Source organism: Pseudogymnoascus destructans (genome assembly GCF_001641265.1).
Source record: "Pseudogymnoascus destructans isolate 20631-21 unplaced genomic scaffold scaffold_1, whole genome shotgun sequence".
NCBI classification, from domain to species: domain Eukaryota; kingdom Fungi; phylum Ascomycota; class Leotiomycetes; order Thelebolales; family Thelebolaceae; genus Pseudogymnoascus; species Pseudogymnoascus destructans.
Genome location: NW_020167520.1, coordinates 2,116,944 through 2,144,891, shown reverse-complemented (window position 1 = coordinate 2,144,891; position 27,948 = coordinate 2,116,944). Strand labels below are relative to the sequence as shown.

The 27,948-nt window shown below is 49.1% G+C and overlaps 9 protein-coding genes across 9 annotated transcripts; 6 read left to right on the top strand and 3 right to left on the bottom strand.

The window, feature by feature from the left end:
- The first annotated feature begins 27 nt into the window (after positions 1-27).
- Positions 28-3,021, top strand: ARB1 (ABC transporter ATP-binding protein arb1). The gene is made up of 7 exons (XM_024464267.1): positions 28-543; positions 609-778; positions 914-1,158; positions 1,210-1,251; positions 1,311-1,437; positions 1,489-2,722; positions 2,882-3,021. The coding sequence occupies exons 1-6, from the start codon at positions 120-122 to the stop codon at positions 2,341-2,343; spliced, it is 1,863 nt and encodes a 620-aa protein (XP_024328293.1). The 5' UTR covers positions 28-119; the 3' UTR covers positions 2,344-2,722; positions 2,882-3,021.
- On the top strand, positions 2,998-9,207 carry INO80 (Putative DNA helicase ino80). The gene is made up of 4 exons (XM_024464266.1): positions 2,998-4,010; positions 4,076-4,336; positions 4,427-8,630; positions 8,715-9,207. Exons 1-4 carry the CDS (start codon positions 3,567-3,569, stop codon positions 8,903-8,905), a joined length of 5,100 nt encoding a protein of 1,699 aa, XP_024328294.1. The 5' UTR covers positions 2,998-3,566; the 3' UTR covers positions 8,906-9,207.
- A 229-nt stretch (positions 9,208-9,436) lies between these two features.
- On the top strand, positions 9,437-10,675 carry VC83_00575 (uncharacterized protein). The gene is made up of 3 exons (XM_024464265.1): positions 9,437-10,351; positions 10,425-10,495; positions 10,657-10,675. The coding sequence occupies exon 1, from the start codon at positions 9,731-9,733 to the stop codon at positions 10,244-10,246; it is 516 nt and encodes a 171-aa protein (XP_024328291.1). The 5' UTR covers positions 9,437-9,730; the 3' UTR covers positions 10,247-10,351; positions 10,425-10,495; positions 10,657-10,675.
- A 67-nt stretch (positions 10,676-10,742) lies between these two features.
- VC83_00574 (uncharacterized protein) lies at positions 10,743-11,134 on the bottom strand (the record flags this gene model as incomplete). Its single annotated transcript, XM_024464264.1, has 2 exons — positions 10,743-11,056; positions 11,119-11,134. The coding sequence occupies 2 exons, from the start codon at positions 11,132-11,134 to the stop codon at positions 10,743-10,745; spliced, it is 330 nt and encodes a 109-aa protein (XP_024328292.1).
- A 1,727-nt stretch (positions 11,135-12,861) lies between these two features.
- POS5 (NADH kinase pos5) lies at positions 12,862-14,151 on the bottom strand (the record flags this gene model as incomplete). The annotated part of the gene is made up of 1 exon (XM_024464263.1): positions 12,862-14,151. The coding sequence occupies one exon, from the start codon at positions 14,149-14,151 to the stop codon at positions 12,862-12,864; it is 1,290 nt and encodes a 429-aa protein (XP_024328297.1).
- Positions 14,152-14,419: 268 nt separating this feature from the next.
- On the top strand, positions 14,420-16,236 carry VC83_00572 (uncharacterized protein). Its single transcript, XM_024464262.1, has 4 exons — positions 14,420-14,920; positions 14,970-15,213; positions 15,262-15,701; positions 15,753-16,236. The coding sequence occupies exons 1-4, from the start codon at positions 14,739-14,741 to the stop codon at positions 16,156-16,158; spliced, it is 1,272 nt and encodes a 423-aa protein (XP_024328298.1). The 5' UTR covers positions 14,420-14,738; the 3' UTR covers positions 16,159-16,236.
- Positions 16,237-18,070, top strand: VC83_00571 (uncharacterized protein). Its single transcript, XM_024464261.1, has 2 exons — positions 16,237-16,789; positions 16,855-18,070. Exons 1-2 carry the CDS (start codon positions 16,457-16,459, stop codon positions 17,662-17,664), a joined length of 1,143 nt encoding a protein of 380 aa, XP_024328295.1. The 5' UTR covers positions 16,237-16,456; the 3' UTR covers positions 17,665-18,070.
- Positions 18,071-18,731: 661 nt separating this feature from the next.
- VC83_00570 (uncharacterized protein) lies at positions 18,732-20,998 on the top strand (the record flags this gene model as incomplete). Its single annotated transcript, XM_024464260.1, has 8 exons — positions 18,732-19,034; positions 19,089-19,227; positions 19,294-19,481; positions 19,536-19,572; positions 19,625-19,692; positions 19,743-20,116; positions 20,171-20,238; positions 20,292-20,998. 8 exons carry the CDS (start codon positions 18,732-18,734, stop codon positions 20,699-20,701), a joined length of 1,587 nt encoding a protein of 528 aa, XP_024328296.1. The 3' UTR covers positions 20,702-20,998.
- Positions 20,999-23,053: 2,055 nt separating this feature from the next.
- On the bottom strand, positions 23,054-23,631 carry VC83_00569 (uncharacterized protein; the record flags this gene model as incomplete). Its single annotated transcript, XM_024464259.1, has 2 exons — positions 23,054-23,320; positions 23,479-23,631. 2 exons carry the CDS (start codon positions 23,629-23,631, stop codon positions 23,054-23,056), a joined length of 420 nt encoding a protein of 139 aa, XP_024328608.1.
- Positions 23,632-27,948: the final 4,317 nt, after the last annotated feature.

The following is a 27,948-nucleotide window of genomic DNA, read 5'->3' as shown; positions in this document are numbered from 1 at the left end:
ATTTCTCTCCACCCCGCCATCGAAGCAGCCTCCTCAGTCTGGGACAACAACAACTCCACGCTCCCTCAAACCACGAAAAGGACCTTTTCGTATATTCACCAGAAAAGCTCCCTTCAAACATGGTTTCTGCATCGAAGGCTGCGCGTGAGGCCAAGAGAGCCGCCGACGGAAAGGCGCCCAAGAAGACAGCTGCCTCCCGCGCCAAGGGAAAGGATTCCGAAAATGCATCGGGAGCCTCCTCAGTAGCTGGAGATGAGACGCCGCCTACTAGCTCCAAGAGACAAGATGAGATCAAGAGACTCGCTGACCAGATGGACAAGCATGGCCTGTCGGATCGTGTCACAACTGGTGTCCTGTCGTCGCTGAAGGCGTCGAGGGATGTCAAGATTACGTCCGTCTCGCTTGTTTTCCACGGCCGTGTCTTGATCCAGGATGCCACTCTGGAGCTGACATATGGCCGTCGTTACGGTTTGTTGGGAGAGAACGGCTGCGGAAAGTCGACCTTCTTGAAGGCTCTCGACAAGCGCGAGTTCCCTATTCCAGGTGAGAACCCCAGATTTCCGTATGTTCGTCGAATGACATGGACACAAAAGACTAACTTGACCTAGAATTTATCGATATCTACCTGCTCAACGAAGGTGCTCCCCCAAGCGACTTGGGTGCACTCGAGTGGGTCGTGACCGAGGCCGAAAATGAGATGGAAAGACTTGACAAAGAGGCCGAAGAGATTTTGGAGACCGATGGCCCTGAGAGCCCGCTGCTGATGGATCTGTACGAGGTATGCAACAGTCCCCTTATCAACGATCTCTATCCATAAACTCATCCCTCCCCGCTGCGCCAATATGATCAGCCTGATCTGATTCTACGAACACAACATCTAAAATATATTGAGCTGTGGCTAATTAGGCTATAGCGTATGGAGTCGATGGACCCGAGCACATTCGAGGTCAGAGCAAGCATCATCCTTACTGGTCTTGGTTTCAACAAGGTAACTATTAAGAAGAAGACCAAGGATATGTCTGGTGGATGGAGAATGAGAGTTGCGCTGGCCAAGGCTCTGTTCGTGAAGCCGTCGCTGCTGCTTCTCGATGACCCGACAGCCCATTTGGATCTGGAAGCCTGTGTGTGGCTTGAGGATTATTTGGCCAAGTGGGATAGGTGAGAATCTACAGTGCCGAGCCCGACAGGAAGACGACTGACCAGAGACAGAACCCTCGTATTGGTTTCCCATTCCATGGATTTCCTGAACGGGTACGTATACTTGATTACTATCACATACCGAGGGAGAAGTACTGACAGTGATGATACAGTGTCTGCACAAACATGATTGATATGCGCGATAGGGCCCTCTTGTACTACGGAGGTAACTACGATTCTTACCACAAGACGAGGGCAGAGCAGGAAGTCAACCAGATGAAGGCGTACCACAAGCAACAGGTAAGCAAGCGGTGCCACTCTGACAATTACCCATTGCTGACTCTGTTTTAGGATGAAATCAAGCACATCAAGGCATTCATTGCCAGTGCAGGAACATACGCCAATCTTGTGCGACAGGCTAAGTCGAGACAAAAGATTTTGGACAAGATGGAGGCCGATGGCTTTATCCAGCCCGTCCACGAGGACCGTGTCTTCACATTCCGCTTCGCTGATGTGGAGAAGCTTCCACCGCCAGTGTTGTCTTTCGACGACGTTACCTTCTCATACTCCGGAAATGCCAAGGACAACCTTTACGAGCACCTGGATCTCGGTACCGATATGGACTCCCGAACCGCCCTTGTCGGACCCAACGGTGTTGGCAAGTCGACTCTCCTCAAGCTGATGACGGGTGCTCTTTCGCCAACTGGCGGACAAGTCTCCAGACACACTCACTTGAAGATGGGTGTCTACTCCCAGCACTCTTCGGAGCAGCTTGACCTGACCAAGTCCGCCCTGGACTTCGTCCGTGACAAGTATTCCGAGAAGAGCCAGGATTACCAGTACTGGAGACAGCAGCTTGGCAAGTACGGTCTGGGCGGAGAGTCGCAGACGGCGCTCATGGGTACCCTTTCCGAGGGACAGAAGAGTCGTATTGTATTCGCTCTGCTTGCCATCGACGGCCCCAACATGTTGTTGCTGGATGAGCCTACCAACGGTCTGGATATCCCAACCATCGACTCGCTTGCCGATGCCATCAACGCCTTCACCGGTGGATGTGTCGTCGTGTCCCACGACTTCCGTCTTTTGGATAAGATCGCCAAGGAGATTCTGGTGTGCGAGAACAAGACCATCAACAAATGGCAGGGCTCGATTGCCGACTACAAGAACCACCTGCGCAAGAAGATGAAGGCTGAGGGTACGCTATAAAGGGTGGCGTGTAACGTGAGAAGGCTGGCTATACATGGCAAGGGCGGATTGGTTGATGAATGGATGGATAGATATGCATATTGGCATGTTTTGGGGCGGTGATCCGTGTCTACTAGAAAATGGCGCAGATGTTTTTGTGGGGATTTCTTCGTCTTGTCTGTAGAGTCTGGGTCAACTTTGAGCTGCTCAACTTGGCTGGTGACGTGAATTTGTGTGGTTGTGGTTGTGTGGTGGGGTGTGCTTGCGGCCGCTACTGTGGTTGCTACTGTAGTTTCATAGTAGCGTAGTTACCTAACTAACTTACCGAACTTAGTTAGGTAAGTTAGTTGGGTAAGTTATCACTACACTAAACTACAGCAGGTACTCGAGTAATCAGCAGGTAAGTTTTCCTTTTTCCCTTTTTCCCTTTTTGCCTTTTTCCCTTTTCCTGTGACCGAAAGCGAGCAACACAGCCAAAAACAGCTTAGAAACACCAGGCCGCGACAAGGACCCCAACGATCAATTGCCTTCCCGCTAAACCAACACAATAATTCCTTAGGCATTCCATTTTCTATAGGATATTTCTGGGGGATTCACAGCCCGAGTCTTTGTGTACTATGAGTTATACCCATACGGCGTCGTCGTTGTCGTCGCGACCTCACTGGGCAAAAAACCCCAAAAGATGACGCCAAAAGATGACGCCAAAAGATGACGGGGTGCATGTTCCAAATAGTGGTGGCATATGCACCTGGCGGTCCACCACCACCACCAAAAACCACCCCCGGCTCTCCCGTCGCTGATGCTGCTCTGAACTCCCTCGCCCCCCCCAATTCCATCTCATCATCAATAAAAAACATCTCCATCCCACATCTCCATCCCACCATCACCAACACCTCTACTACCATCACCAACACCTTCACTTTCTCACCCAGATCCAGATGATCTACCCGCCCCCCACTGCCAACATCCCGCTGATCTGATCCCGCGTCTCTTTGTCGCCTCAACAACACCCGTTACTCTCCCTACGCACTGTACCAACACTACGACTCTACTACTCCACCCCTTCCTGCCATTACAGCAGTTACAGAATCAATCTCTTTGTCTCTGCTCGTCTCCAATCCCTTCTCGAACCGACCGCGTCTTCTCCCCCCATACACATCGTCACGTCACGCTCATGGAACCATAATATAATCTAACCACCCTGTCCCCCCTCAATCCCACGAGCCAGGGCTCAAATCTCCTTTATGGACTCCAACTTTCACAGCACCGTGATGCAGCGGCCTCAGGATGAGGACGACGAGCGCCTGAGACGAGACCGCTTGAATCATGTCGCGAACCAGAACTCTCCGCTTCCACTCTACGCGGGTCAATCACCAACCCAAGTCGCCTACAACGGGCCATCGTCCTACTCTCCAACAAAGAGTCTTCCGCGTCGACCAAGCTTCACCAAACAATACCATCCACCGACGCCATCGCAGCTTCCCCCTCCACCACCAGCATCAGCACATCGTGCGCCATCCGAAGCATCCCCTTTGGTCGCAACTCAGACTCCTTACCAGAGCTCAGAGTACCACTCGGCACCACGCGATAAGCCTACCAGCAATTACTACGACCCGACTTCCGACTCGGGTGAACCCAGACCAGCAGACCCAACCCGACACAACGGCGGCCAAAACCCAGCACCTCAGGTGAGTTTGTTGACGCAAGGGGCCACAATCGGCATCAGCCAACTAACTAACTGGTGCCTTTTCAGCAGAACAATCGCGACTCCTATACCTGGTCCCAGACCAGCACCGAATCGAGAAATTATCGAAACGGCGCCTTCACATCGCCAGTGAATGCGACCTTCCCAGGGCCCCAGTCGCCCGTCACATCACATTCCCATCCTCCAAGCCGGCTGGGATCGACCGCCCAGTCACCCAGGGTGACGGCGGCCATGGAGACTCCGGTCGCGAGGCAGAATAATGGGGTTGCTGCGGCCTTAGCCGTAGAGCCGACGATGGCTTCACCAAGCGTGTGTTTCCCTTCTCCTAGAGGCAGTTGCGACGCGACAATACCGAACAATACAAGCGAGGGTCTGAATTCAACTGACAACCTGCTACAGAAACCGACACGAACTACAGATCCGATGTCCTTCTCCAGCATCCTTACCGAATCAGCTCCTGCTGCTCCTACTCCTTCCGTGCCCTCATCGCCACCTCCTGCAAAGATGCCCAGGAAATCGTCTCGAGCATCAATACCGCCGCCTCCCCCAGCTGACGAGACCCCCATCAAAGAAGAGTCGCGTCGGCCGCCACTTCACGCCACGACACCCGTCTCTTCATCTCGCGTCCCGGCAAAGCGACAAGCAAACGGAAGCCTCAAGGCCAAGAAATCCGTGGCCGAACAAGAGGAGGAGATACAAGTTATATTGGCCGAAATCGATGCGAATGCCAGCGATCTCGAGACTTCCGAATTCGAAGATGAAATGTGGCTATTCAAGGCTCGGTGCCTCAAACGCAGGGTTGAGCTCGACGAAGGGGAAGAGAGGCGACGGAAGATACGCCGGAGAAAGTATGTCGACGACATGACTACTAAGCTCATGAAGCACGCAGAAACCGGCGAAAAGCGATATCGGGAAATACATGGCGAGGACGCAGTCGCATCGGTTCAGGAGATAGAGGTCCTGGCCGAAAAAGAGCGCAAGAAGGATATGCAACGGAAGCGTCGTCGGGAGAAGACCGTCGCAACGAACCTTGAGCAGAAGGAGGCGCTTTTGAAGAAAGCTCAGCAAACTGCTGATGATAATGAAAGAAAGAAGCTACTCAAGGAAGCCGAACGCGCGGAGAAGAAGGCTCAGCACACAAAGATTATACTTGCGCGTGGCGACAAGGGCCCGGAAATCCGAACAGTATCGCCGATTGAGCCAAATTTCTCGGGAGGCACTATGACTACATTCGCTGCCGAGCCAGAGACCGGGAAAGGCAAAGGCAAGGGCCGTGGTGGTGCTCGCTTGCGGAAGTCGAAGGAGCAAAAGCAGGCCGAGAAAGACTCTGCTGTCGCTGCCCAAGCTGCGATTGATGCCGGCGAGGAGCCTGCACCACCGCCACCGAGCGAGCCGAAAATCCGACTTAAGCTGGGACCAAAGTCCATGGAGGAGCCCCGGGAAGAGTCACCGGCAGCCACTGAGCCCTTTGTTTCAAAAACATACAATCAAATTTACGATCAGATTTGGAAAGACATTGCAAAGAAGGACATCACCAAGGTTTCTAAGATCGTTACCGATTCTCAGAGCGTCAAGGCTTCGAATTTGAAGAAGACCGCTATTCTTGCCTCCAAGGAGGCCAAGAGATGGCAGATGCGCACCAACAAGGGCACCAAGGATCTCCAAGCGCGTGCCAAGCGCGTCATGCGAGAGATGATGTCTTTCTGGAAGCGCAACGAGCGCGAGGAGCGTGATCTCAGAAGACAGGCCGAGAAGCAAGAAATTGAAAATGCGAAGAAGGCCGAAGCCGACCGTGAAGCGAACCGCCAGAAGAGGAAGCTCAACTTCCTTATATCACAGACGGAGCTGTACTCCCATTTCATTGGCAAGAAGATCAAGACTGATGAGGTGGAACGCTCGACTGACCACCCCGACGTTGCTGTTGTCAAGGATGCTCAGGGACACACCCACAAGATCAATGTCCCTGACCAGAGCGGCGGCGTTGCCGGAAAGGTTACGAATTTCGAGGACCTTGACTTCGATGCCGAGGACGAGTCGGTGCTCACTGCTGCAGCAATGGCCAATGCTCAAAACGCAATCCAGGAGGCGCAGAACAAAGCTCGAGCGTTCAATAACCCAGAGCCCGCTATGGATGAGGAGGGTGAATTGAACTTCCAGAACCCGGCAGGAATGGGTGATGTTGATATCGAGCAGCCAAAGATGCTTCATGCTCAACTGAAGGAGTATCAGCTGAAGGGCCTTAACTGGCTTGTCAATCTATACGAGCAAGGTATCAATGGTATTCTTGCCGATGAGATGGGTCTGGGCAAGACTATCCAGTCTATCTCTGTCATGGCGTACCTTGCCGAGAAGCATGGAATTTGGGGACCGTTCTTGGTTGTCGCCCCAGCCTCCACTCTCCACAACTGGCAGCAAGAAATCACAAAATTCGTGCCCAAGCTCAAGGTTCTTCCTTACTGGGGTACTGCTGCTGACCGCAAGGTTCTCCGCAAGTTCTGGGACCGAAAGCACATCACCTATACTGAAGATGCGCCGTTCCATGTTCTTATCACCTCTTACCAACTGGTGGTTTCAGATGTTGCGTACTTCCAGAAGATGAGATGGCAGTACATGATTCTGGATGAAGCTCAAGCTATCAAGAGCTCGCAAAGTTCGAGATGGAAGAGTCTTCTGGGGTTCCACTGCCGTAACCGCCTGCTGCTGACTGGTACCCCTATCCAGAACAACATGCAAGAGTTGTGGGCTTTGCTGCATTTCATCATGCCTAGTTTGTTCGATTCTCACGACGAGTTTAGCGAGTGGTTCTCCAAGGATATCGAGAGTCACGCGCAGAGTAATACGAAGCTCAACGAAGACCAGCTGAAGCGTCTGCATATGATTTTGAAGCCATTCATGTTACGTCGTGTGAAGAAGCACGTGCAAAAGGAGCTCGGCGACAAGATCGAGTTGGACATTTTCTGTGACCTGACGTATCGCCAGAGAGCATATTACTCGAACCTCCGCAACCAGATCAGCATCATGGACCTGATCGAAAAGGCCACCATCGGAGACGAAGGAGATGCAGGGACGTTGATGAACTTGGTCATGCAATTCCGAAAGGTCTGCAACCATCCAGATCTCTTTGAGCGCGCCGAAACTACATCTCCATTCTCGTTCGGCTTCTTCGCAGAGACTGGCTCGTTTATGCGCGAAGGCCCACTCATCAATGTTGTATACTCCACGAGGAACTTGATCGAGTACGCGTTGCCGCGATTGATTTGGCGTAACGGCGGCAGGCTCGATATGCCAGGCACAGACAATGCGAAGGCCGGCTTCCGCCAGAAGTGGATCGACCATGAGTTGAATATTTGGAAGCCTACCAACACCATCCAAAGCAAGGCCTTCTCATGGGAACGATTGGCAGGATGCCCAAGCAATGAGTTAAGCCTCGCGACCGATGACCTGTTTGTTCGCGCCGTTGATTTGGCAAAGAAGCGTAATAATCTAGGTCGGGCCAATGTCATCTATGACGAGAACGAGTACACTCCTGTCGAATCTATGCTACGCATTGTAGACCGCAATGATAGAAGGCCACTGGCCGAGGTTACTGAGGGCTACATCGGAAAGCTGTTCAACGTTTCGAAGGACGTGTTTGCCAATTCGGGCATGCCACGAATGGAACAGTGTGGACGCCCTGCTGCATCAGCACCACCGATTCAGGTCAGCTGTTCAAGTCGCGGCGCTGTCATTGAGACGGAGAATACTCTCTTCAACATCCCGATGCGCAAGGCCCTGTACGGACCTTCGAGCCGAGACGAGACGTCCCTTGTCGAGTCCAAGATGCCATTGCAAGTGTTCCCACAACCGATGATGTTGCCCACGCCATCGTCTGAGAAACAACGATTTACCAATATTCTTGTCCCATCCATGAGTCGCTTCGTCACTGACTCCGGAAAGCTTGCGAAGTTAGACAGTCTCTTGTTCAAGCTCAAGGAAGGCGGCCACCGTGTTCTTCTCTACTTCCAAATGACACGCATGATCGATCTCATGGAGGAGTACCTCACCTATCGAAACTACAAGTATCTCCGCCTGGATGGTTCCACCAAGCTCGAAGACCGTCGCGACACTGTGCACGATTTCCAAACCCGTCCCGAGATCTTCATCTTCCTGCTCTCCACGCGTGCTGGTGGTCTCGGTATTAACCTTACCAGCGCCGACACCGTTATTTTCTACGACTCCGATTGGAACCCCACCATCGACTCTCAGGCCATGGATCGCGCTCACAGACTGGGCCAGACCCGACAAGTTACTGTGTACCGTATGATCACGCGCGGGACGATCGAAGAGCGAATCCGCAAGCGCGCGCTGCAGAAGGAGGAGGTCCAGCGTGTCGTCATATCTGGTGGCGCTGGCGGTGGCGTCGACTTCAACACGAGGTCTCGCGAGAACAAGGCGAAGGATATCGCCATGTGGCTTGCAGACGATGACCAGGCGGCTGAGATCGAGCGTAAGGAGCGTGAGTTGGCTGCGATGGAGGGAGTGGAGGCTGGGAAGCCGAAGCCGAAGAAGGCTGGGAGGAAGAAGAAGGTTGAGGAGAGGAGCTTGGAGGAGCTGTACCATGAGGGTAAGTCACGTTCTACTTTTTTTTCATCTGCAGACCTTTTGCAGGTGAATATGTTTGAGTTTCGTTACTAATACATCATTACAGGCGAAGGACACTTTGATGACGGCAGTGCGAAGCCCTCTGGGACAGCGACGCCGATCGAGGGCGGCCCCGCGGCAAAGAAAGCCAAGGTCGAGAAGAAGAAGGGAGGTGGCAAGAAGGCCAAAACTGCAAAGCAGAGGTTGGCTATGGCGGATGGCGACGTCGATGCAGACATGGACGATATGGAGATATAATCCGATCGACGCCGCGCCGCTTGACCTACTGGGGGCAGTGTTGTTTGTACGTAATAGAAAGGCGAGTGCGCTGGGTGCTTGTCTTGGTAGACGCAGTCCACCTTTTTTTTCTCTGGGCTGATGGGGCGGGCATGGCAGGGGATAAAAGGGGATAAAAGCAAGACGTTTAATTTTACATGCATGGGAGCATTTTTGCTGGCGTTTTTTGCTGGTTGGGGGTTGGGAGCCGCAGAGGGGTGTGCGGTGTGTACTTGTGTATGTTTAGATGAGATAGAGGGGCCGAGAATTTACTAGTGCATGATTTGCTATTTTGATACAATATGTGCCTCCATTTGAGCTACCGGGAGGGAGAGACGGCAGTGCCATCCATCGCAACCAGGTCCAGGCGGGAGAAACGGCAGTCGTGCAGATGTGCCATAGTCGGGCTAGCTCCTGCCGTGAGGGGTGTGGACGGTGTTTGTCCAAGAATGCGGAGTACATGGAAATACGGCCCTCTGTGTGACTTCAAGTGCTAGACTTATAATATCTTCCATGAAAGTTCATCTTTTTCCAACTTTAATATCTTAACTGATAACCCCCCGTAGTATTCTTATAAATTATTTTTACTTTTGCTTGATTTCGATAATGGCAGCTGCTGCTGCGGAAACAGCACATAGATGACTTGGCCGTGCCCTCTGGCATTGGAGCGAATCAGGGAGTTATCAGAACATACTCAAAAGGCTGCGTCCCACTCCGAAAGATACTCCCATATCTGAGATTCGAAGGAGGCTGAAGGAGGACGGTATATTTTTATGAAAGGCCTTATACCACGCGAAGACGTCTTAAATGTTCGAAAACAGTACGCCTTCACCCCCCTCTTCCATTTTCTCACTTTCCACATCAAATAAATACTCACATATCACCAGCTACTTCCAGAACTGGGCCGACACCGCGCTCCTCGAACCCGGAACCTCGCCACAGGAAGGCATCTTCAACTCCTCCGAGAACCCCCTCCACCACGGCGGCATCGGCGCCGGCGATCTGCCGCTCAGCGAGAAGGAGGTCGAGACGCTGATCAGTTCCCACCATCTCGACAGCTATCTTCACTTCCTCGACAACCCGACCCTGCGCCAGATGGTGCGCGACATCATGGACTGGAAGAAGGAACTCCTCCTCCGACGCACGATGTTTGACTACATCGTTTGGAAACCAAAGCAGCCAATTCCTACAACCTTGCATCACCCACCACCAGACACCAACCCCCCTCAAAGCCCATCCCGCGCGGGTGAAAGTGGCTGCGCGAAGGGTGAAGTCGTCTTCGATGGCGCGGCCGAGGGGGACGGAGTCGGAGAGGTAGATTAGCCCGCCGCCGTTGGCGGAGATATCGCCTGTGTGCTTGAGTCAGCTGTGTGTCTTCGTCGCGTGTCTGTGGACATCATGCGGGACTCACCTAGAGGCACCCAAGCAGTAAGAAAAAACGCGTCCCCGTCTCTCATGAACAGCTTGAATCCCCGTGCTGACCCCACAACAATGGCCATAGTCACTTCACCCACTTTACCCACTTCACCCACGCCAGCCCTACCGCGTCCGCAAGCGCCCTCACTTCTTCACGTCAGCAGCCCCGCTCCCTTTTTCCCTCCCCCCAATCCACGGCCGTTGATCCTCACCGCCTCGACGGCAAAGGTGACTCGCATTGACGCACCGCCCGTGGTGCATAGTTAGTTGATCGATAAGTGTGTGGTGGTCACTTGACCTTGCTGATGCGTTGGCAGATGCGTGTATGGCTGCTGGTGACATCGTGGCCGGGGAGTGCGGTTCCGGCTGGCTTGGATACGAAACGTGGGAAGGCATGTAGGTTCTATGGGACCGCTGCGAGTACGTATTGCTGGCTTTTTGTTGAGGGTGTGGTTTTGATACCGCCGATGTTATTGGTGGAAAGGGGCGCGTCGAGGGTTGCGTCATAAGGATCTATTGTTGGGATCCGAGAGACGAGACTGCGGGCCATCGTCTGATGGCGATTGCGATCGGGGTTGTTCGCATGATATCGATTCCTGTGCAGCTCGATTGCTCGCATGAGGTTGTGCACCCTGGTTGCAGTGCACCGCAGAGTTTCGTACATGTATCGCTTCTCCAAGGATGATCGATTCATGGAATGAATCGATACTTGCATAGCTTTGTCGATGTCGATATAGCATAAGTCACTATCTCATTGTAGGGTTTTCAGGGGTACTAACTTGCTTGTAAACTCATCTAGAGCTAAAACACGGCTCTGATTGAGCATAGCCCTTGCGAGGGGTCTGCTCCCTTTGGGAGTGTTCTCAGATCTAATCTTATCACTTCAGACATTTAGGCCGCACAAGTACCCATACCGCCCAAAAGTCCAAACAAACACCATACATGACAGCAGTGCTTATAGTAGCTGCACTTAGTTGATATAATGTAGTATAAGTACTTGGCAAAGGAGCTCAAGAGAGGGATCGTATTAGCTTAAATTGCTACTATAAATTATTAGAGCAATTAAGAGATCCACTCCGAAATCTAGTCGTATTCTCTAGTATACCATACTAGTCGCCTAGACAAGTGTCATGAATCAGATCATATTATAATAGTAAGTCTCCTAAATTTACATTAAACGGATGGCATGCTTTATTAAAATCTAATTATTTAACGTTATCCTTGAAGGCAAAGTTAACGTTTGGGAAATCCACAAAATCCTACAGATATGAGTTGCGACGTCGTTGATCCCGCCAGAGGTCCTGTGGTTCAGATTCAACTTCATGACCTTAAGCCGCTTCAGAGCCACACAAGACGCAAGAATAACGAGCACGATGTTGTATCTTGCAACCCAAGGCCTCCAGGTACACCCCTCCCCAACTTAATAACTTTCTATCCGAAGTTGCTACTGTTAACTTTCTTACAAGCTCCACTTTCCACCGATTTACGTCAAACAAACCTCCCACCCTGCCTTCTGTGAGAACTGCTGGGGCAGAATAAGCTACACTATCAACATAGAGGCCGAGCATTCTAACATCGTCTTGAGAGCTTTCAGCCAGTGTTTAAGTCACCATGCCCCCAGCTCTGGCATTATGTTCGCCACACGCCATTCGCGGGCTTGGTCCTATCGACCTATGTTTCCGCCGTCGGATCCAACCCAGTAGCCCAATACACTGAGCAAATTCTGCAATGGAGTGTTGGCTTCCTATTACCATTCTCAGGGGCTGTGGTCCAGGGAAGGCCGTCAGGATGGAGCTATATTAGCGAAATTGTAGGGCGCAGAACTATGTTAATTTTAATAACGGTTAGGGTTCCCAGAAGCTCTGTCTTTTTCCAGGTACAAGGTGAGAACATTTTATTAATACAGTTGACGGTTACGGCGACGGGACCACAAGGAAGGCTCGAGTGGGCAAATCGTGTGGTAATTCGGACGTGCTGTCTTTCGAGGTCATTAGAGGCGAGAAATGTGTTGATAGTATTGTGGTCGGTCAAAAAGGTTTTTTTTTACTAATAATTATTAGTTTTCCCTTTTTGAATTTTGGGTGACATAGATTCTATATGGTAAAATATTATAACAACTTATCAGGATTATATAATTAAGAGTTTCTCATCTCCGTTGCGCCTCCCATCCAACCCCCAAAACCCCTGCTTAGTTAAAGAAAGAAACACCTATCTCCCCAATGCAATGGGCTATACTATGACTTCGCAAGTGAGCTCAGAATTGGAGATCTCCTCCCACGGCATAAGCGGTAGCCTTTCGACTTTACCAATGAGTCATAATCCTCAGTGGTAAGATTCGGCATATTGGCGTTATAAATGCTAGCACCGTATAATGAGAGGCCGTTATATGATATAACTTCCAATAGATCGGCCTTTTCTCATTGGCGTTCACAGATACCTCGCAAGGTAGTCTGAACTGCGCCTGGTAGTTCTAACGCCAGAGTATTCCCGTCTCTTGACTCCCATGGTTGTGTAATAATCCTCTATCCCTCGCCGAACGGATGGTTGAATTTCAGCAGCCCGTTCAGCCCCCCAACCCACCCATCATCATGCTTCATCCCGCTCTTTGTCCCCCGCATCACGCATGGTACGCCACCAGACCAGGCTCCATCTGGGCGCTTAATATCCTCCCCTAGAACCCGAATTTCCATGCCACAGGCAACTCCCATGCTGCTACGCTTTCCATCGATGCTAACCTCCAACTCTCGACCACGGTTTTTCTCGCTTAATCGCAGCGTCAGTGGCGTATTTGCAGGTAAGACAAGTGGTCGGAAACTGAGGCTTCTCGGACAAATAGGTGTCATGAGCAGGCTACTCACGAGGGGGTGAATAATGCTACCCCCACTCGAGAGACTGTATGCTGTGGATCCCGTCGGTGTGGCAATGATCATCCCATCCGCCACTGCTTCAGTTAAAAATCTTCCACCAACGAAGATCTCGATGATTGCCATGTGAGGGTTTGCACCTCTGTGGATGATAACCTCGTTCATGGCGTGGATATCGCGCACTTCGCTCTCCACCGTGCCATCGCTATTGACTTTCTGCCCATTCGCATCAAATACGCCTACTTTCAGCCTGTTCCTCAACAGGACCTTTGATAACCTGGATGTTCCCATAGATTTTCCCCGTATAGATGACCAGCCGGTCACATCTCCTGTCTCGCCGCCGGCTATGTCTTGAACGTGCGGGTGCTGCTGGTCCTGGAAGAGGTGCGAACCGGCTGCTGCGCCTGACATGTAGACTTCACGGAAGGCGCGTTTAAATTCCTCGAATTTCCATTCGCCCAAGAACCCAAGCGTACCCATGCTAAAAGATAGGAGTGGTGGAACATGGGTTGTTGTGGAAAAGAGGGCGGAGGCATGTAGAATTGTACCATCGCCGCCCAGGGTGGTTGTCATATCGGCCTTTTTCGAGAGAACAGAGCTGTCAGAGGTCGTGTAGATCGGAAACGGTATGGATGACTGGACAGATGTTGCGACATGCGGTTCGAATATGAGAGACACATTTTCGTAATTTTGATGTATATAATTCGCGTACTCTATCATCGACTCCGTCACGGCCGGGGCACCATCTTTCTTGACGAAGAGTATGTTTCGTGGCGGAGAGGGCCACTGCAAGGAGAGGAGGTCGCTTTGTTGACTCTCAAGGTATTTGGGAATAATTCGATCTGGCAATTGAGCGAGATCACGGATTTCCTGCCTTCGACTTGACTGAGAGAATAGTCGCAGGCAAGACGTCGGGGCGCTTCGAGGTCGCCAATGTCGCAGCAGCATCTTGAGCCTACAGTTGAGTTAATCGAGTTATAGGTTCCGGTAAACAAACACTAGGCATCGTTGCTACTCATTCAACTCGACCGATCCCGAGATATAAAGCATGGTAGAGGTTAGAAAGCTAGTATGAGTTGGTGATGAGGTTCTTTGGAGATGTGTCCGCCGTAGGTACAACATAGCTAGCTAGCTGCAGCTCGGTCCGTGCTCTCCCCGACGCTGCAGCCTTGCGTCACAAAGGACAAATCAACTGGATCCGATTTGACAAGTTCCGTTCTTCGGGTTGCCATTACATCGCCAATACATATTCACAACGCCAACGTAACTGTGCTGTTGCTTTATTGCTCGCCATGGATAATTGTATTGCATTCTACGGCTAGAATTTGATCCTTTGATATTTCTAATCAAAGGTACTACATACAGGGCCGAACGGGACATCCCGCGGTGGCCAAAGAAAATAGGCTACAGCCTCACCGAACAAACCACCCCGCCACGTATATATTTCAGCAAAGCTGCCTCTCATTCACCCCTGTCTCCTAGACTGGCAAGCAAAGTGAAGGACGTCGTACGAGCTTCTTCGGTAACAAAAAACCATGAGCGCTTCCCGTATCAAGAGCCGGCCGAAGATGCCGGCTCCTATGCCAGATCTCGGCGGAGGCAGCACCGAAGTTGCGCAAAATGACCACCATCCTTCTGGTGAAATTGTCCACGGAGGCCCGAAGCAGTTTATTCGATTCGTCCTCTTCATGACGTACTTCTGGTCCTGCGCTTGCACGTACGTCCTACCCCAACTGCACGTGATTACCAGTATTGATAGCCATTAGAATTGCCCTTTCAGAGTTCGTGGGGATCCCACTGTACTGGATTAAGAGAGAGTGGTATTACAAAAACATAGCTCTGGCAAAGGAGGCTTTCGGCACTACCATCACATGTATGACGAAGTGGTGGAGTCCAACTGTTATCAGAATAAGCGGCGATGAGAGCGTCAGGGGCCAGCTTCGTCAATTACCAGATGGCAGGCTTGAGTGCAATTTCCCCGAAAGGATAGTATTGATTGCCAATCACCAGGTACGTTAATTGATATATCCGAGAGCTGACATTACTAACTCATTGCAGCTCTACTCTGACTGGATATACCTTTGGTGGATTGGATATGCCAACAGACCAAGGATGTCTGGTCACGTTTACATTATCTTGAAGGAGACCATAAAGTATATTCCCCTCCTCGGACAAGGCATGGTTCTTTTTAACTTCATCTTCATGTCACGGAAATGGTCCAAGGACAAGGCTAGGATGGCGTACAGGCTCGGAAAGCTAAAAACACCTATTCCCGGCACGAAACTTCTTAGACCAATGTGGCTCATGCTCTTCCCCGAGGGAACTAATCTGAGCGACAATGGGAGAATCAACAGTGCGAAATGGGCAGCAAAGCAAGGCCTTCAAGACCTCCAGCATCAGATGTTGCCTCGAAGCACTGGGTCTTTCTTCTGCTTGAACGAGCTTAAGGGTACAGTTGATTATGTATACGACTGCACTCTGGCATATGAAGGTATTGCGTAAGTATTGTCATCACCTCCTATAATTGTCGGCCGCTAATTATTCGATAGCCGCGGGCAGTTTGGCCAAGACTACTTCACTCTTCGGTCCAGCTACTTTGAAGGGAGGCCACCAAAGTCCGTGAACATGTATTGGCGTCGATTTGCGCTCTCCGATATTCCTCTTGATGATGCGGAGGAATTCGATGTGTGGATACGAGAATGCTGGATTGAGAAGGATGCGTTTCTCGAAGAATATGTTAGCACCGGACGATTCCCTGCATCCCAGGACCTAGAGTCCAAGACAAAGGATTCCGAGGGGTCTACAGTGGCCATCAAGGGCTTTATCGAGACGGAAATGAAGCCAGCGCATTGGTATGAAGTGTTCAAGGTGTTTACGATCGTCGCTGGATTTGGTGTTGCGTTGAACTTGTCAGCCAGGTTGTGGCACTTCCTTCGTAACGGGTCATCGGCGTAGAGTTTACAAGGGTGGGCTGGGGGTCGCATCGGACATGAAGTTTAGGAATACCCAATGATATGAAACTAAACATAAAGTGCCTTTTATTTAGTTTCCGCGCTGGAACTGAAACCTCATCTCTACTTGCTACCAGTCACATGTTAATTTATCTACGTAACGGTATTTATGCTTTCCCTGTGATAGTCCTTCCACAGCAAACCACAGCCTCGCCGGATAAACGTTGATCCGCCGTCTTCCTCGCATCACCAAATTCCTCTCTCCATCAGAAGCATATGCCAGACAATGCCACGAAGCGAATATGAATGAAGATGATCGCTACCGTACCTCTAGCCAGTACAGGTACTGGTCCTATACTCCTGCTGGATTGGCAGATCTGCGCTCAAAGACAAACAAGTTAGCAATAGAGCGAGTTAGAGCAGCTATTGCCCGGGTTCAGGCCAGTCGTGCGGCGTCAACATCACAAAATGCCAGCTCCGAAACGAGCGAAGCTGAGCGTAGTGGCACTCCAGCTGTCACTGCAGCCAGCGAGGTAAACTTTCTCACTTCAGATGAGGAGTTGAAGCTCGTACGCTTCTTCTGCCAGCAAGCTCTCCAGCTCGGCGACCACCTCAACCTACCCACAGACGTCAAGGTATTGTAAGCCCCCTCAACCCCACCAACCTGTCCCATCGAGCACTCCAATACTGACCCCACCAGGCAACGGCAATCCAATACCTCAAGCGCTTCTACCTTACCAACAGCACGATGACCTACCCCCCAGCAGCAATCCTCAAGACCTGCCTCTTCCTCGCCACAAAGACCGAGAACCACTACTACCGTCTCACCAAATTCGCCGACGCGATTGGCAAGACGACGCCCGAAGACGTCCTCGCCTCCGAGTTCCTCCTCACCCAAGCCCTGCGCTTCACATTCGACGTGCGCCATCCCTTCCGCGCCCTCGAGGGCGCAGCCATGGAGCTACAGGCCCTTGCCAACGGCTCCGCGCCTGTGCTTCCAGGCATAGACAATGCAGAAATACCACCCGAGCTGGGCGATGTAGCGGCGCGGGTGCGCGATGCTCACGGCAACGCGCGCGAACGTCTCAAGACATCCGCCCTGCTCACTGATGCGTATTTCCACTTCACACCGTCTCAGATCATGCTGGGATCGTTATTACTCGCGGATGCGGAGCTGACAAGGTGGTTTATGACAGTCAAGTTGCCATCTGCCCCACTTCTCGAGCGCGTGATGGAGACACTTCGTGTCTGTGCCGATATGCTAGTTGCAGTACCGCCTGATTCGCAGCCAGGGGAGGCGGAGATGCGAGAGCTCAAGGGGCTGGCGAAAAAGCTGAATCGGTGCAGGGATCCGGAGAAGGCGGATCTGGTGGGGCTGCGGAGGGCCAAGCGGGATGGGGATGGGGAGGAAGAGTTGCGGAAGGCGAAGAAGCGGAAGCTGGAGAGGGAGAAGGTGCAGAAGGAAGGGGAGGATCTGTTTGGACCTGCATTGGTCAAGCGGGATGTCTGAGGAATTGGCTGTGAGGAGGCATGATGGGCATTGAATTTTTTGATTAAGCGGGAGTTCAGGGGATGGATGGGAGGCGTAACGGAGAGGCGTCACTGAATGGGGTAGACGTGTTCTAAATACAAGTCTAAAATCGATTATCGATTGACCCCCTGCTAAGTGCCGATGGGATCGCAAAATCATTAGGGTGATGCTTGGGGGCGCCCCCGGTATCCTAAGCCTGTCCGAATCCCTCCCATGACCAACGGTAACACGGTATGCTAATATTTAGTATTTAGTGCTCCTTACGTTAAGGCTAATTAATGACCGTACACCTCAATGTCGCGAGTATGTATGTACGGGAGAAATGGGCGAATCAAGCCCACAATCTAGTTATCATAGTCATAGGTCATAGTACTGTAATAATTAGACGTTGTATTTACTTTAATGGAATTTTTGGGTTCCGTTTATAATAAAAGGGGCAATATGTATGTAGATGGCATCACGTGATGGGAAGGGCAACCCATGTCTCTCCTTCTCCGGCCTTGCCCTGCACTATTGGCTTAGCCCTGTGCCCAATTTTGCAGCTGCTTTTGTAAAATCCACTGATCGACGCCACAGCCGAGTTACTATCCCCCCCCCTGAATGATTGTAACGACCTGCTATTTTGAAGTTTGTGGAAACCCACTTATAGCGATCGGTTTAGGTAAAAAGACGTAAATAAGATGAGATCACTGGCAGAGGTCTTTTGACAAAATACTGGATGGTGACAATCATTCAGGGGGGGGGATAGTAGAGTACCAGACTTCGAATCGAAGCTTACAGACCCAATCACCGATATGTCTCTGTCTAAATGCCACCCCGTCGGTTCGTTGTTCGGCGGTGGATTATTGTGCAATTTTTCCCATGTTTACCAATCCAGATATACAGAAGATCTCCGCCACGCTACTCCAAGACCCGGAGCGAGGATGCTTGGGACTCCACATTCCCCACATATTGCTTCCTGCATTGTGGAGTGCCATCAACATCGCGGCACATGCTATGGATTATGATCGGACATTCATAGCCATTTACAGTAGGGCACCATAAGTATGCATACAGGTCTGTGCTCGTACTGTAGTCCTAGCATAGCAAGCGTGTCCCGACCCCTATTCACCCTGTTCACCCCGCTCTTGGCCGCTGTGGGACAGTGGTGGGCAAGGCTATGGAATATATTTGAACTATATGTCTGTTCCTTCTTTCTTCGTCGTACCTGTGTCTGTCTGCATCAGCTTTGCAAGATGCGCGTCCTTGGCATCTTCGTATCTATAGCGGCTGCTTTGCTCAATGTCGCCGTCGCAGAGTCTGAGACCACGCGGTTAGTAGAGGCATTCACGAAGGTGCCGCCATGTGCTGTAAGATCTCTGTTTTTACCTCCTGCTCCTGATAACTTATTAACACCTTCCCAGCAAAAATGCGGTGTGGTAACGCTAAAGGCAGCCGGGTGCGACCTGCTTGACGTTAGAAATTGCTTTTGTTTGAATGCGGACTTGCAATTACAAGTATCCGTCTGTGTCGTGGAAACATGCAAAGTTGAAGACCAAGCCGGTATATACTCCCAGCCCTTCACTTCGAGTCTTTTACTTGATTATGGCTTGAGGCTAATTTATGCAGCCGCGACACTCATTCTCCAAAATGGAATATGCTACGACATCCCACAACCTTCACGGAGTGCGGAGCTTATACGAGACGTTATCATAATCTCCTCAATAACCTATCCTATTATTGCACTGAGATTTTTCTCCAGGAGCCTTGTATCAAACAGATTATGGTTAGACGATTGGGCAGTCGTGGTTGCAGCTGTAAGAACCCCCGAAATACAATCTGCCGATACCTTTATTAACGAACTTGGGCAGGTCCTGATGGTTCCGATGGTTGTTATTCCAATTTACAGTATGACCCTCCTTGATGCGTACCAGTTCCACGTTGAAACTAATGACTTTAGTTGCTACACTCGGCTTCGGAAGGCACCTCTGGGACGTTGACCCCAAAAATGTCATAATACTTAGGAAGGTACGATTCCTCCCCCGCCCCTTTACACAACCACCAGCTTATTAGCATAGCTCTTCTACATTTCCCAAATACTCTATCTTCTTGTACAAGGCCTGGCAAAGGTCTCTATTCTTTTTTTATACCTCCGGATTTTCCCCAACAGACAGTTTCGCCGTATCATACACATAGCACTTGTGTGGATGGCTTGCCGCACCATTATTTTTGTCTGCGTCATCGTCTTCCAGTGCATACCCGTCACAGCCTCATGGGACCAGTCGGTGATTGGAAAGTGCGCGGATCAGCAAGCATTTGCGTATGTGGGTGCTGCAGTGAGCATTTTTGAGGACATCGTTATCATGTTCCTCCCAGTTTACGAGTTGCATGGCTTGACACTGAGCCTGAAGAAGAGGCTCATTTTGGGTTTCATGTTTGCCCTCGGATCTTTGTAAGTATACTCCATCCGGTCTTCGCGGTACATTTGCTGACATGAGAAATGTAGCGCTTCCATCACTTCCATTATTCGTCTCAAATATATTGTCTCGTATGGCACGACTATTGACGTGACTTGTATGTTGACTCCCCCAAATGCCAATGTAGTTGTGTCGCTAATTTCCCAACAGATGCCAACGTCAACCCTGTTATATGGAGTATTCTCGAATCATTCACTGCAATCATCTGCTCGAGTCTCATATGCCTCCGCCCACTCATTGTAAAAATCTTACCCAAATCGTTCCCATCTACGGCAATAAGCGAATCAACACGCACCCCCACCACGCCCGGCTGGGCCAAGTCGATAAATGTGAAGCTCGCCAGCAAAATGCGGCATAGCAGTAACAGGTTCGAGCTTCACAGCCAAGGCGGCGAAGGCGGCGAAGGGTTGACGGCGGCAGATAACGTTATTCGAGTGCAGAGGTCATGGGTTACGGAAACTAGCCCCGCTGATAGGGCTGCGAGCTTGGAAATGAAGGGCTGTAGTAGTAGTTGCGGCACGATCACCACGGAAAAGAACTCGTGGGACCAGGGAGTCTAGGGAATGGTTTCCGTATCCCGCTAATATTATGATGTATATAACGTATTTCACAAGCGAGTGAGCCACCCCATTTTACACCCAAAATCATGAATTTTGTAACTAAATATCTCAACAACTAATCGTTGGTTTCCAAACCACCGCCTGGAGGCGGTTGGCGAAAGCGATCCTTGCTGCGAAAGCGATCCTTGCTCTCTCGGCAAACGCGAGCGCGTCCAATGCGACATCAGGACAACGCGACTATCTGGACAACAAACAGCAATGAACGTAGATATAATTGATTAATTAAATAGGTTAGGATCTATATTGTCGGGCAGTGATTGATTATCACTTACACTGTCACTTGCACTGTGGATCATGTCGTAGTCAAGGTCTGCAAAGTCAACAAAACCACTTTCTTCAGCGGCCAATTGCCAGTGCAACTGCTCCTCCTTCTCCTCCTCTTCCTCCTGTCTCCTACGCTCAATATCAGGGTCTATGATTACTTCGAGTAACTCCCTTGGTAGCTCGGTGTCTGGGTTACTCCTTTGGAATTCAAGTAATTCCCTTTTCCGTACCCGTTCCGCTCTCCGTGCATCAATGCCAGCACGGAGCTGCAGCTTATACTCGAGGTTAACCATGCGCTTTCTCTCTCTTCTCTCTCTTGCTTCTTCTCTCTCTTGCTCCTTTACTATCTTCGTATGAATCTTCTTCCGTGCTTGTTCAACTGTAACAGCTCCACCCTTTTGAATAGATTTTCTGCTTCTAACTTTCCGTTGTCTTTGCTCAGACATAATAGTAGTAATTTGCATAAGCTCTGAGGTAACCAAAGTACTTTCTGTTAACTGTACTTGAATCTCTGTATAAGAAGATGTCCACTTTTGCCGTGATGGTGAACTAAGAATCTCTTCAAATCTTTGACTCCAATTTGAAAGATCTTGACTTGCTTGGATTGCTTGCCTTGGTGTTTCTAAAAGTGCTGGTTTTGCGTATATTGCCACTTTCTTTTCTATCTTCTCGTAGTTTGGTGGCCAAATACCAGAGTCTCTAAACGCTTTCATACAGTTTCCCTTTGTAAACGTTTGTGTTCGGATTGTAGGTAAGTCTCGGAAGAATGAAATAACATTATAGTCAACATCAAAATTCCGAATTGCTTGTTGAATAGCACGGCGGTGCCAATGCTTATACTGTGCAAATACTGTAACGTCAAGAGGTTGTAGTATATGTGTAAGGTGAGAAGGGAATACATGTAAATGTATGTTGTTTTGATGTGCAAGTATTATAAATTCTGGAACTTCATGAGAAATGTGAGAGTCCATTATAAGCAACTTCGTCTTTGTAGAGGGTGCAGAATGTTGAATAAAATGCTGTAGATATTCCATTGCGAGCTCAGAGTTTGTATATCCTGAATCTGATACTGCAACTCTCTCATCACCATGTAGATTATCATGGTACCAACTTTCCATATGAAGCTTTCCTTGAATTATTAGGAACGGTGGAAGTACAATACCAGCAGCTGAAATTGTCTCTATTACTGTGAGACTTTGACGATTCTCTGGAGCTTGTATATAAAGCTATACAAATTAGAATAATATAATGTAAGATGAGTACATATAACGTACCTCCTTTACTGCTGTTGGCACTAACACATGTTCACCGGTGCTCATTCCCACTCGGAACCCAACTTCATCAAAGTTGTAGATGTTAGCTGCAGTAACATCTAATTGATTACACACATCTTTGAATCCATGAAACCATTCTTTGATAGCTGATACATCATGAGAAGCAACACGTGCTGCTTCAATTGGCCGGGTTTTAATGGTGTGGAAAGTCTCATGTTGAGTCTTAATCCAAGTCTGGAACCACCGTTGAGACGGTGGTGGATGTGTCAGGATTTCAGCTGCTAGTAGTTGGCAGATAGCATTAAACACCATTGGCTTCGTTGCACCGTACCCATTTTCATATGACCGTTGAATGTATCTTTGTATAGCTATAACTTGTATATCTGAAAGTATTCTGTTGTTACCTCCGCGAGGCTTTGGTGGTTGGCGTTGCACCATGCGTTGCATACGGAGTGTGGTTGGGAGTACATGGTAGATTCTAGCTGCTGCGGCGATAGTCTCCGTTGGGTTCTGATTTAGGAAATCAATTGCTTTTTGAATAGCTTCGTTTCTAGCTATATCAATTGACATGATTGTAACTTTACGTGTCAGTTGTTGTCCAGATAGTCGCGTTGTCCTGATGTCGCATTGGACGTGCTCGCGTTTGCCGAGAGAGCAAGGATCGCTTTCGCAGCAAGGATCGCTTTCGCCAACCACCTCCAGGCGTGGTTTGGAAACCAACGATTATTTAGTAGTAAACTATAAAAATGTATATTTAGCTGAGATCTCTAATGACAATTGCATCCTCAGTCTGCCGCTGAATGGCGTGCCCGAAGGAAGGGTCAATGACTTCGCGCCCCAGTTCCATTATCATTCTGTTGTCTCTTTTCGTTTCAGCCTTGAGAAACAATTCAATGCGTCGAATGCGAGCAACTCTCTCTTCTGTTGCTTCTAGCCAAACCAATGTCGAGTCATCAGGGGCTGAGCCACAAGGCTGGACACCAAAAACAACATTGTAGAGAATACCAGCGGTGCAATTAAGCTGGAAATAGTTAGCAAGCGGGTTTGACAAATATTAAAAGGGCATAAGCTACGCCAAACCAAGTTCTCGATAGAGCAGACCCAATGCTATGTTAAGCTTTCACCCCTTTCAGCCTCCTTTAGATCTAGCCTGGGGGTCTTCTTATAAATAATGCTTACCAAGCACCCGCGAAGAGTGGTAGCAAATCTATCAAGCTGGTGCAAGTCAAATGAAGTGCAAATAGCTTTGCTGATATAGACAACTCCATAACCAACGACAATTAGGTATCCAACTTCCTTCGACTCCGAGGTCGATGCAATAAAATCTAACATAGCGCGTACAAGGAATGGCTGGGCGAAAGTAAGCCCCATTACCAGCAGGTTGGGTAAAACAGGAGCTGTAAATAGGTGTAGCACCGACAAGATGATGGCCTTAACTAGTCTGTTCTTTGGTACGTGTGACGTTGATTCCCATTTGGAGAGGTTGGTGATGGACTGCTAGGCTATCTCTTCGTCCAAATGACAAAGATCTTCTAAAACCAACACTTTCTTGTATCCTGAGACCTGTTAACGCCGCCATTTCTCTCTCGCTTGCTACCCGCTTACCTGTGAGGAACAAATAGTTGAGCCACCACAAAACACTTCTGTTCAAAATACCACTTGTCTCTTGGTGTGGTCGCACTGAGTCCGCATTTGAAAAGAAGACTCTTTTGTTCTTTCCTTCAAGGAAGAGGAGGCATAATTGATTGACATGTCCGCCGCAAGTAGCGACATGATCAACGAGTAGTAACCCATATTTAAGAGGGCCCTTATCCGGATGGAGTCAAATACCAATGATAGCAAGAGATATAGGTTCAAGAGTGTGCTTGGCCATAGGCAACAAAAGTGCTCTGAACGAGAGCAGTACATTAAACAGTATTAGCGATACGGGCCGTATACGGCAATACTAAGTCAGTGCGTATTTCAAATTCTAATACGGATCTAGTGTGTATTTAGTTCTCAATACTGGCCGTATACGGCTAGTATTTGTAATGATGTACGGTTACGCTCGCGCTACATCCCACTGAGCCAAAAAGACTACAGTATTCCGGCTCGCCCGACCATTGTCTGCTCATGAGCTTGGATAACCTCTTGAAGCTGGCTGATATTGTCATCATATGTCGCCCTTCTCCTCTTGACTCTTCTGTCGGATAGTATTGTAAAGCTGGGTGACATGTTCATAATCCTCTATCATCTGCTTTTGGATTTGAAGTGCAGCCTGTCTCTGAGCTTGGCTCCATGTGCTTATAACTGAGAGGTCCTCAAGCTCCCAAATGCGAAAGGTAGCTTGGTGTTCTAAGTCCCTAAGTAGTGTTTCTCTTCTATTGTAGGTGTGGCTTTCCAAGGGGTCTTCATTGTAATGGTGGGTGCACCAGATGTGAGAATCTAGCCACCCAAGGAAGGGGATGATTTTACTAAGACAACACACTGTCTTAGGAAAAAGAGCCAAAGGGTCGTAGCTTAGACTATTCCACAACGCAGCAATCAGGTGTATGATGTAGTGGAGTGGTTTAGACAAGTTGTACAAATGTTGAGTCTGAGAACTCAGGGATAAGTCAGAGGTTAGTGTAATGGTGGGTGCACCAGATGTGAGAATCTAGCCACCCAAGGAAGGGATGAATTTACTAAGACAACACACTGTCTTAGAAAACAGAGCCAAAGGGTCGTAGCTTAGACTATTCCACAACGCAGCAATCAGGTGTGTGATGTAGTGAAGTGGTTCAGACAAGTTGCAACAAATGTTGAGTCTGGGAACTCAGGGGTAAGTCAGAGGTTAACACCTCACTGACTTTTCAGAAACAAGGAGTAACAAGATGAATGCTTGGAAGCTTGGAAAAGACGTGGAAGTATGTGATAGTCGATTTACTGTATTGTCTGCTTGCCCTTTCTTAAGGAAAGGGCAATCCTATTTATGCTAAAGGAGTGTAGTTCTCTCATTTTCCAAGACTTTCCATGACTTACCAGGCTTGGTAACTGTAGTTGACGTAAGAGAATCCCATAGAACCATCTCTTAGGTTCGTAGCCTATAGGAAGTAAAAGGAGATCCAAGGTCAGAGTACCCCTATAGACAAATTATGTCATAACTTAACCAATCTTGTGGGTAACTAAGGAGCGATGACGTGTAATGAATCATAGAGGGTTGTAGAAGCTTTTGGAGCTATCGTTCATGTTCCTAGGCCTCTAGTTGATAGAGATATGTCATGTGTAGTATTAGCCCAGTAACTAAGGAGTGATGTCATGTAATGAATCATAGAGGGTTGTAGAGATATGCTATGTGGTCATATCGGCCCAGTAACTAAGGAGCAATGACGTGTAATGAATCATAGAGGGTTGTAGCAATCGTTGAGTAGTATTGCTCTTGTTGTTGGTGTGACAAGCCAAAATATGTATAGTGACTTGTAGGTTTGAGGAGGAGATTTCTAAGTTTGCTCTTGAGTTTGATAGCAAACTGAGTCAACGAATGTCAGTATGACAATAACTGAGTCGGGCCCGTTTCGGGTACTTAAGGAAACAGACTTAACGGGGTTCCCCCTTCATCTTTTTTGTATCCTTCATAGTAGACCTATAGAATAGCATCCGTTTAGCCTCCGACTCGCACTCTCATATGCTATTACTGTGAGCTGGGTGCCCTGTGTCCTTACAGAGTCATGATTCAGCTGCATTTCAAGCATATTGCAAGTCCAACAACATTATACCCCTTTGTTTGCCTGCTCATTCCTCTCACTTAACCCAGCCACTTGATGTCAGGTGCTTTAGTGTAGTACGGTCTTCAAATTGAGCACTTTATTAAGGCTCATATTAATCATATCAGCAAGGTTGCGTTCTTCATTGTGTTCAAGGCGGCGTACGAGCAGTCACTTCAGTCCAAAATGGCCAAGCTGGATTCCGGGGAGCTGGTTTAATATCGTACGATCCTCAAGTAGTTATATCTAAGCTTGATGTTAACTTACAAGCGGTTACACCTCCTCGGCTCCCCTCAGTAGACAAGGACCCTTGGGTCTCTCAGACGCCTCACAACCCGACTGTAATGGTGGGTGCACCAGATATGAGAATCTAGCCACCCAAGGAAGGGATGAATTTACTAAGATAACACACTGTCTTAGGAAACAGAGCCAAAGGGTTGTAGCTTAGACTATTCCACAACGCAGCAATCAGGTGTATGATGTGGTGAAGTGGTTTAGACAAGTTGCAACAAATGTTGAGTCTGAGAACTCAGGGGTAAGTCAGAGGTTAGCACCTCACTGACTTTTCAAAAACAGAGAATAACAAGATCAATGCTTGGAAGCTTGGAAAAGACGTAGAAGTATGTGCTAGTCGATTTACTGTATTGCCTGCTTGCCCTTTCTTAAGGAAAGGGCAATCCTATTTATGCCAAAGGAGTGTAGTTCTCTCATTTTCCATGACTTTCCATGACTAACCAGGCTTGGTAAATGTATTAGAAATCAAGTGCGACCCACAACTAGCTTGCTAATCATGTAGTGAACGTAAGAGAATCCCATAGAACCATCTCTTGGGTTCCTAGCCTATAGGAAGTGAAAAGGAGGTCCAAGGTCAGAGTACCTATAGACAAATTATGTCATAACTTAACCAATCTTGTGGGTAACTAAGGAGCGATGACGTGTAATGAATCATAGAGGGTTGTAGAAGCTTCTAGAGCTATCGTTCATGTTCCTAGGCCTCTAGTTGGTAGAGATATGCCATGTGGTAGTATTGGCCCACCCCCTTAAGGAGGAGATTTTCTTAATAACTTGTTCAATGAGTGTCCAAATGATATGCCGTGATGTATGTAGCATAAACAGATGTAGTAGAAGAGTTTGCAGCAATCGTTGAGTAGTATTGTTTCTGTTGTTGGTGTGATAAGCCAAGATATGTATGGTGACTTGTAGGTTTGAGGAGGAGATTTCTAAGTTTGCTCTTGAGTTTGATAGCAAACTGAGTGCAACGAATGTCAGTATGACACCGACCGAAGCTCTTTCACAAACAACCTTAGTTAAAGGTCGTATTGCACGTCATCAAGGAAGCTCGCTGACGCCTATTTTTAAGACAGTTGCTTCATTAGCAAAGGGGACAGAGCTTTTAGCTCACGAGGTCACTTTGTTACAAGCAGAAATTGAAGTCGGAGAGTAGCTCCCTCCATCGAACCTGTTTCACCATGAGAATCTTGGTAGACATGAAATATTCCAACGAACGGTGATCAGTGTAGACGTCAACTCGGTGGCATACCGAAGCCAACTCGGGCTTCCATTTTCTGAAGGCTTTCACGATTGTGAATAGTTCCTTGTCATGGATCTCCCAGTTGATCTCATGTCCGGATAGGACGTGACTGTAGAAGCTTACGGGGTACCATCGCTTGTCAGGGTGTTCTTGAGACAGGACACCAGCTACCACTCCGTCAGAGGAGTCGGTCTCCAGCTTTGTAGGCAATTCGGGGTTGAAGTGGTGAAGTGCCTGTACCGCTAAAAGTTGTCGTCGCAATTCCTCGAACGCATCCTCACATTCGTCTGTCCACCGGAACGGCTCCGAGGGACTAGTAATAGTTGTGAGGGGCTTTGCTATTTTGCCGAAATCTCGAATGAATTGCCGGTAGAAGCCACAAAAGCCTAGGTAGGA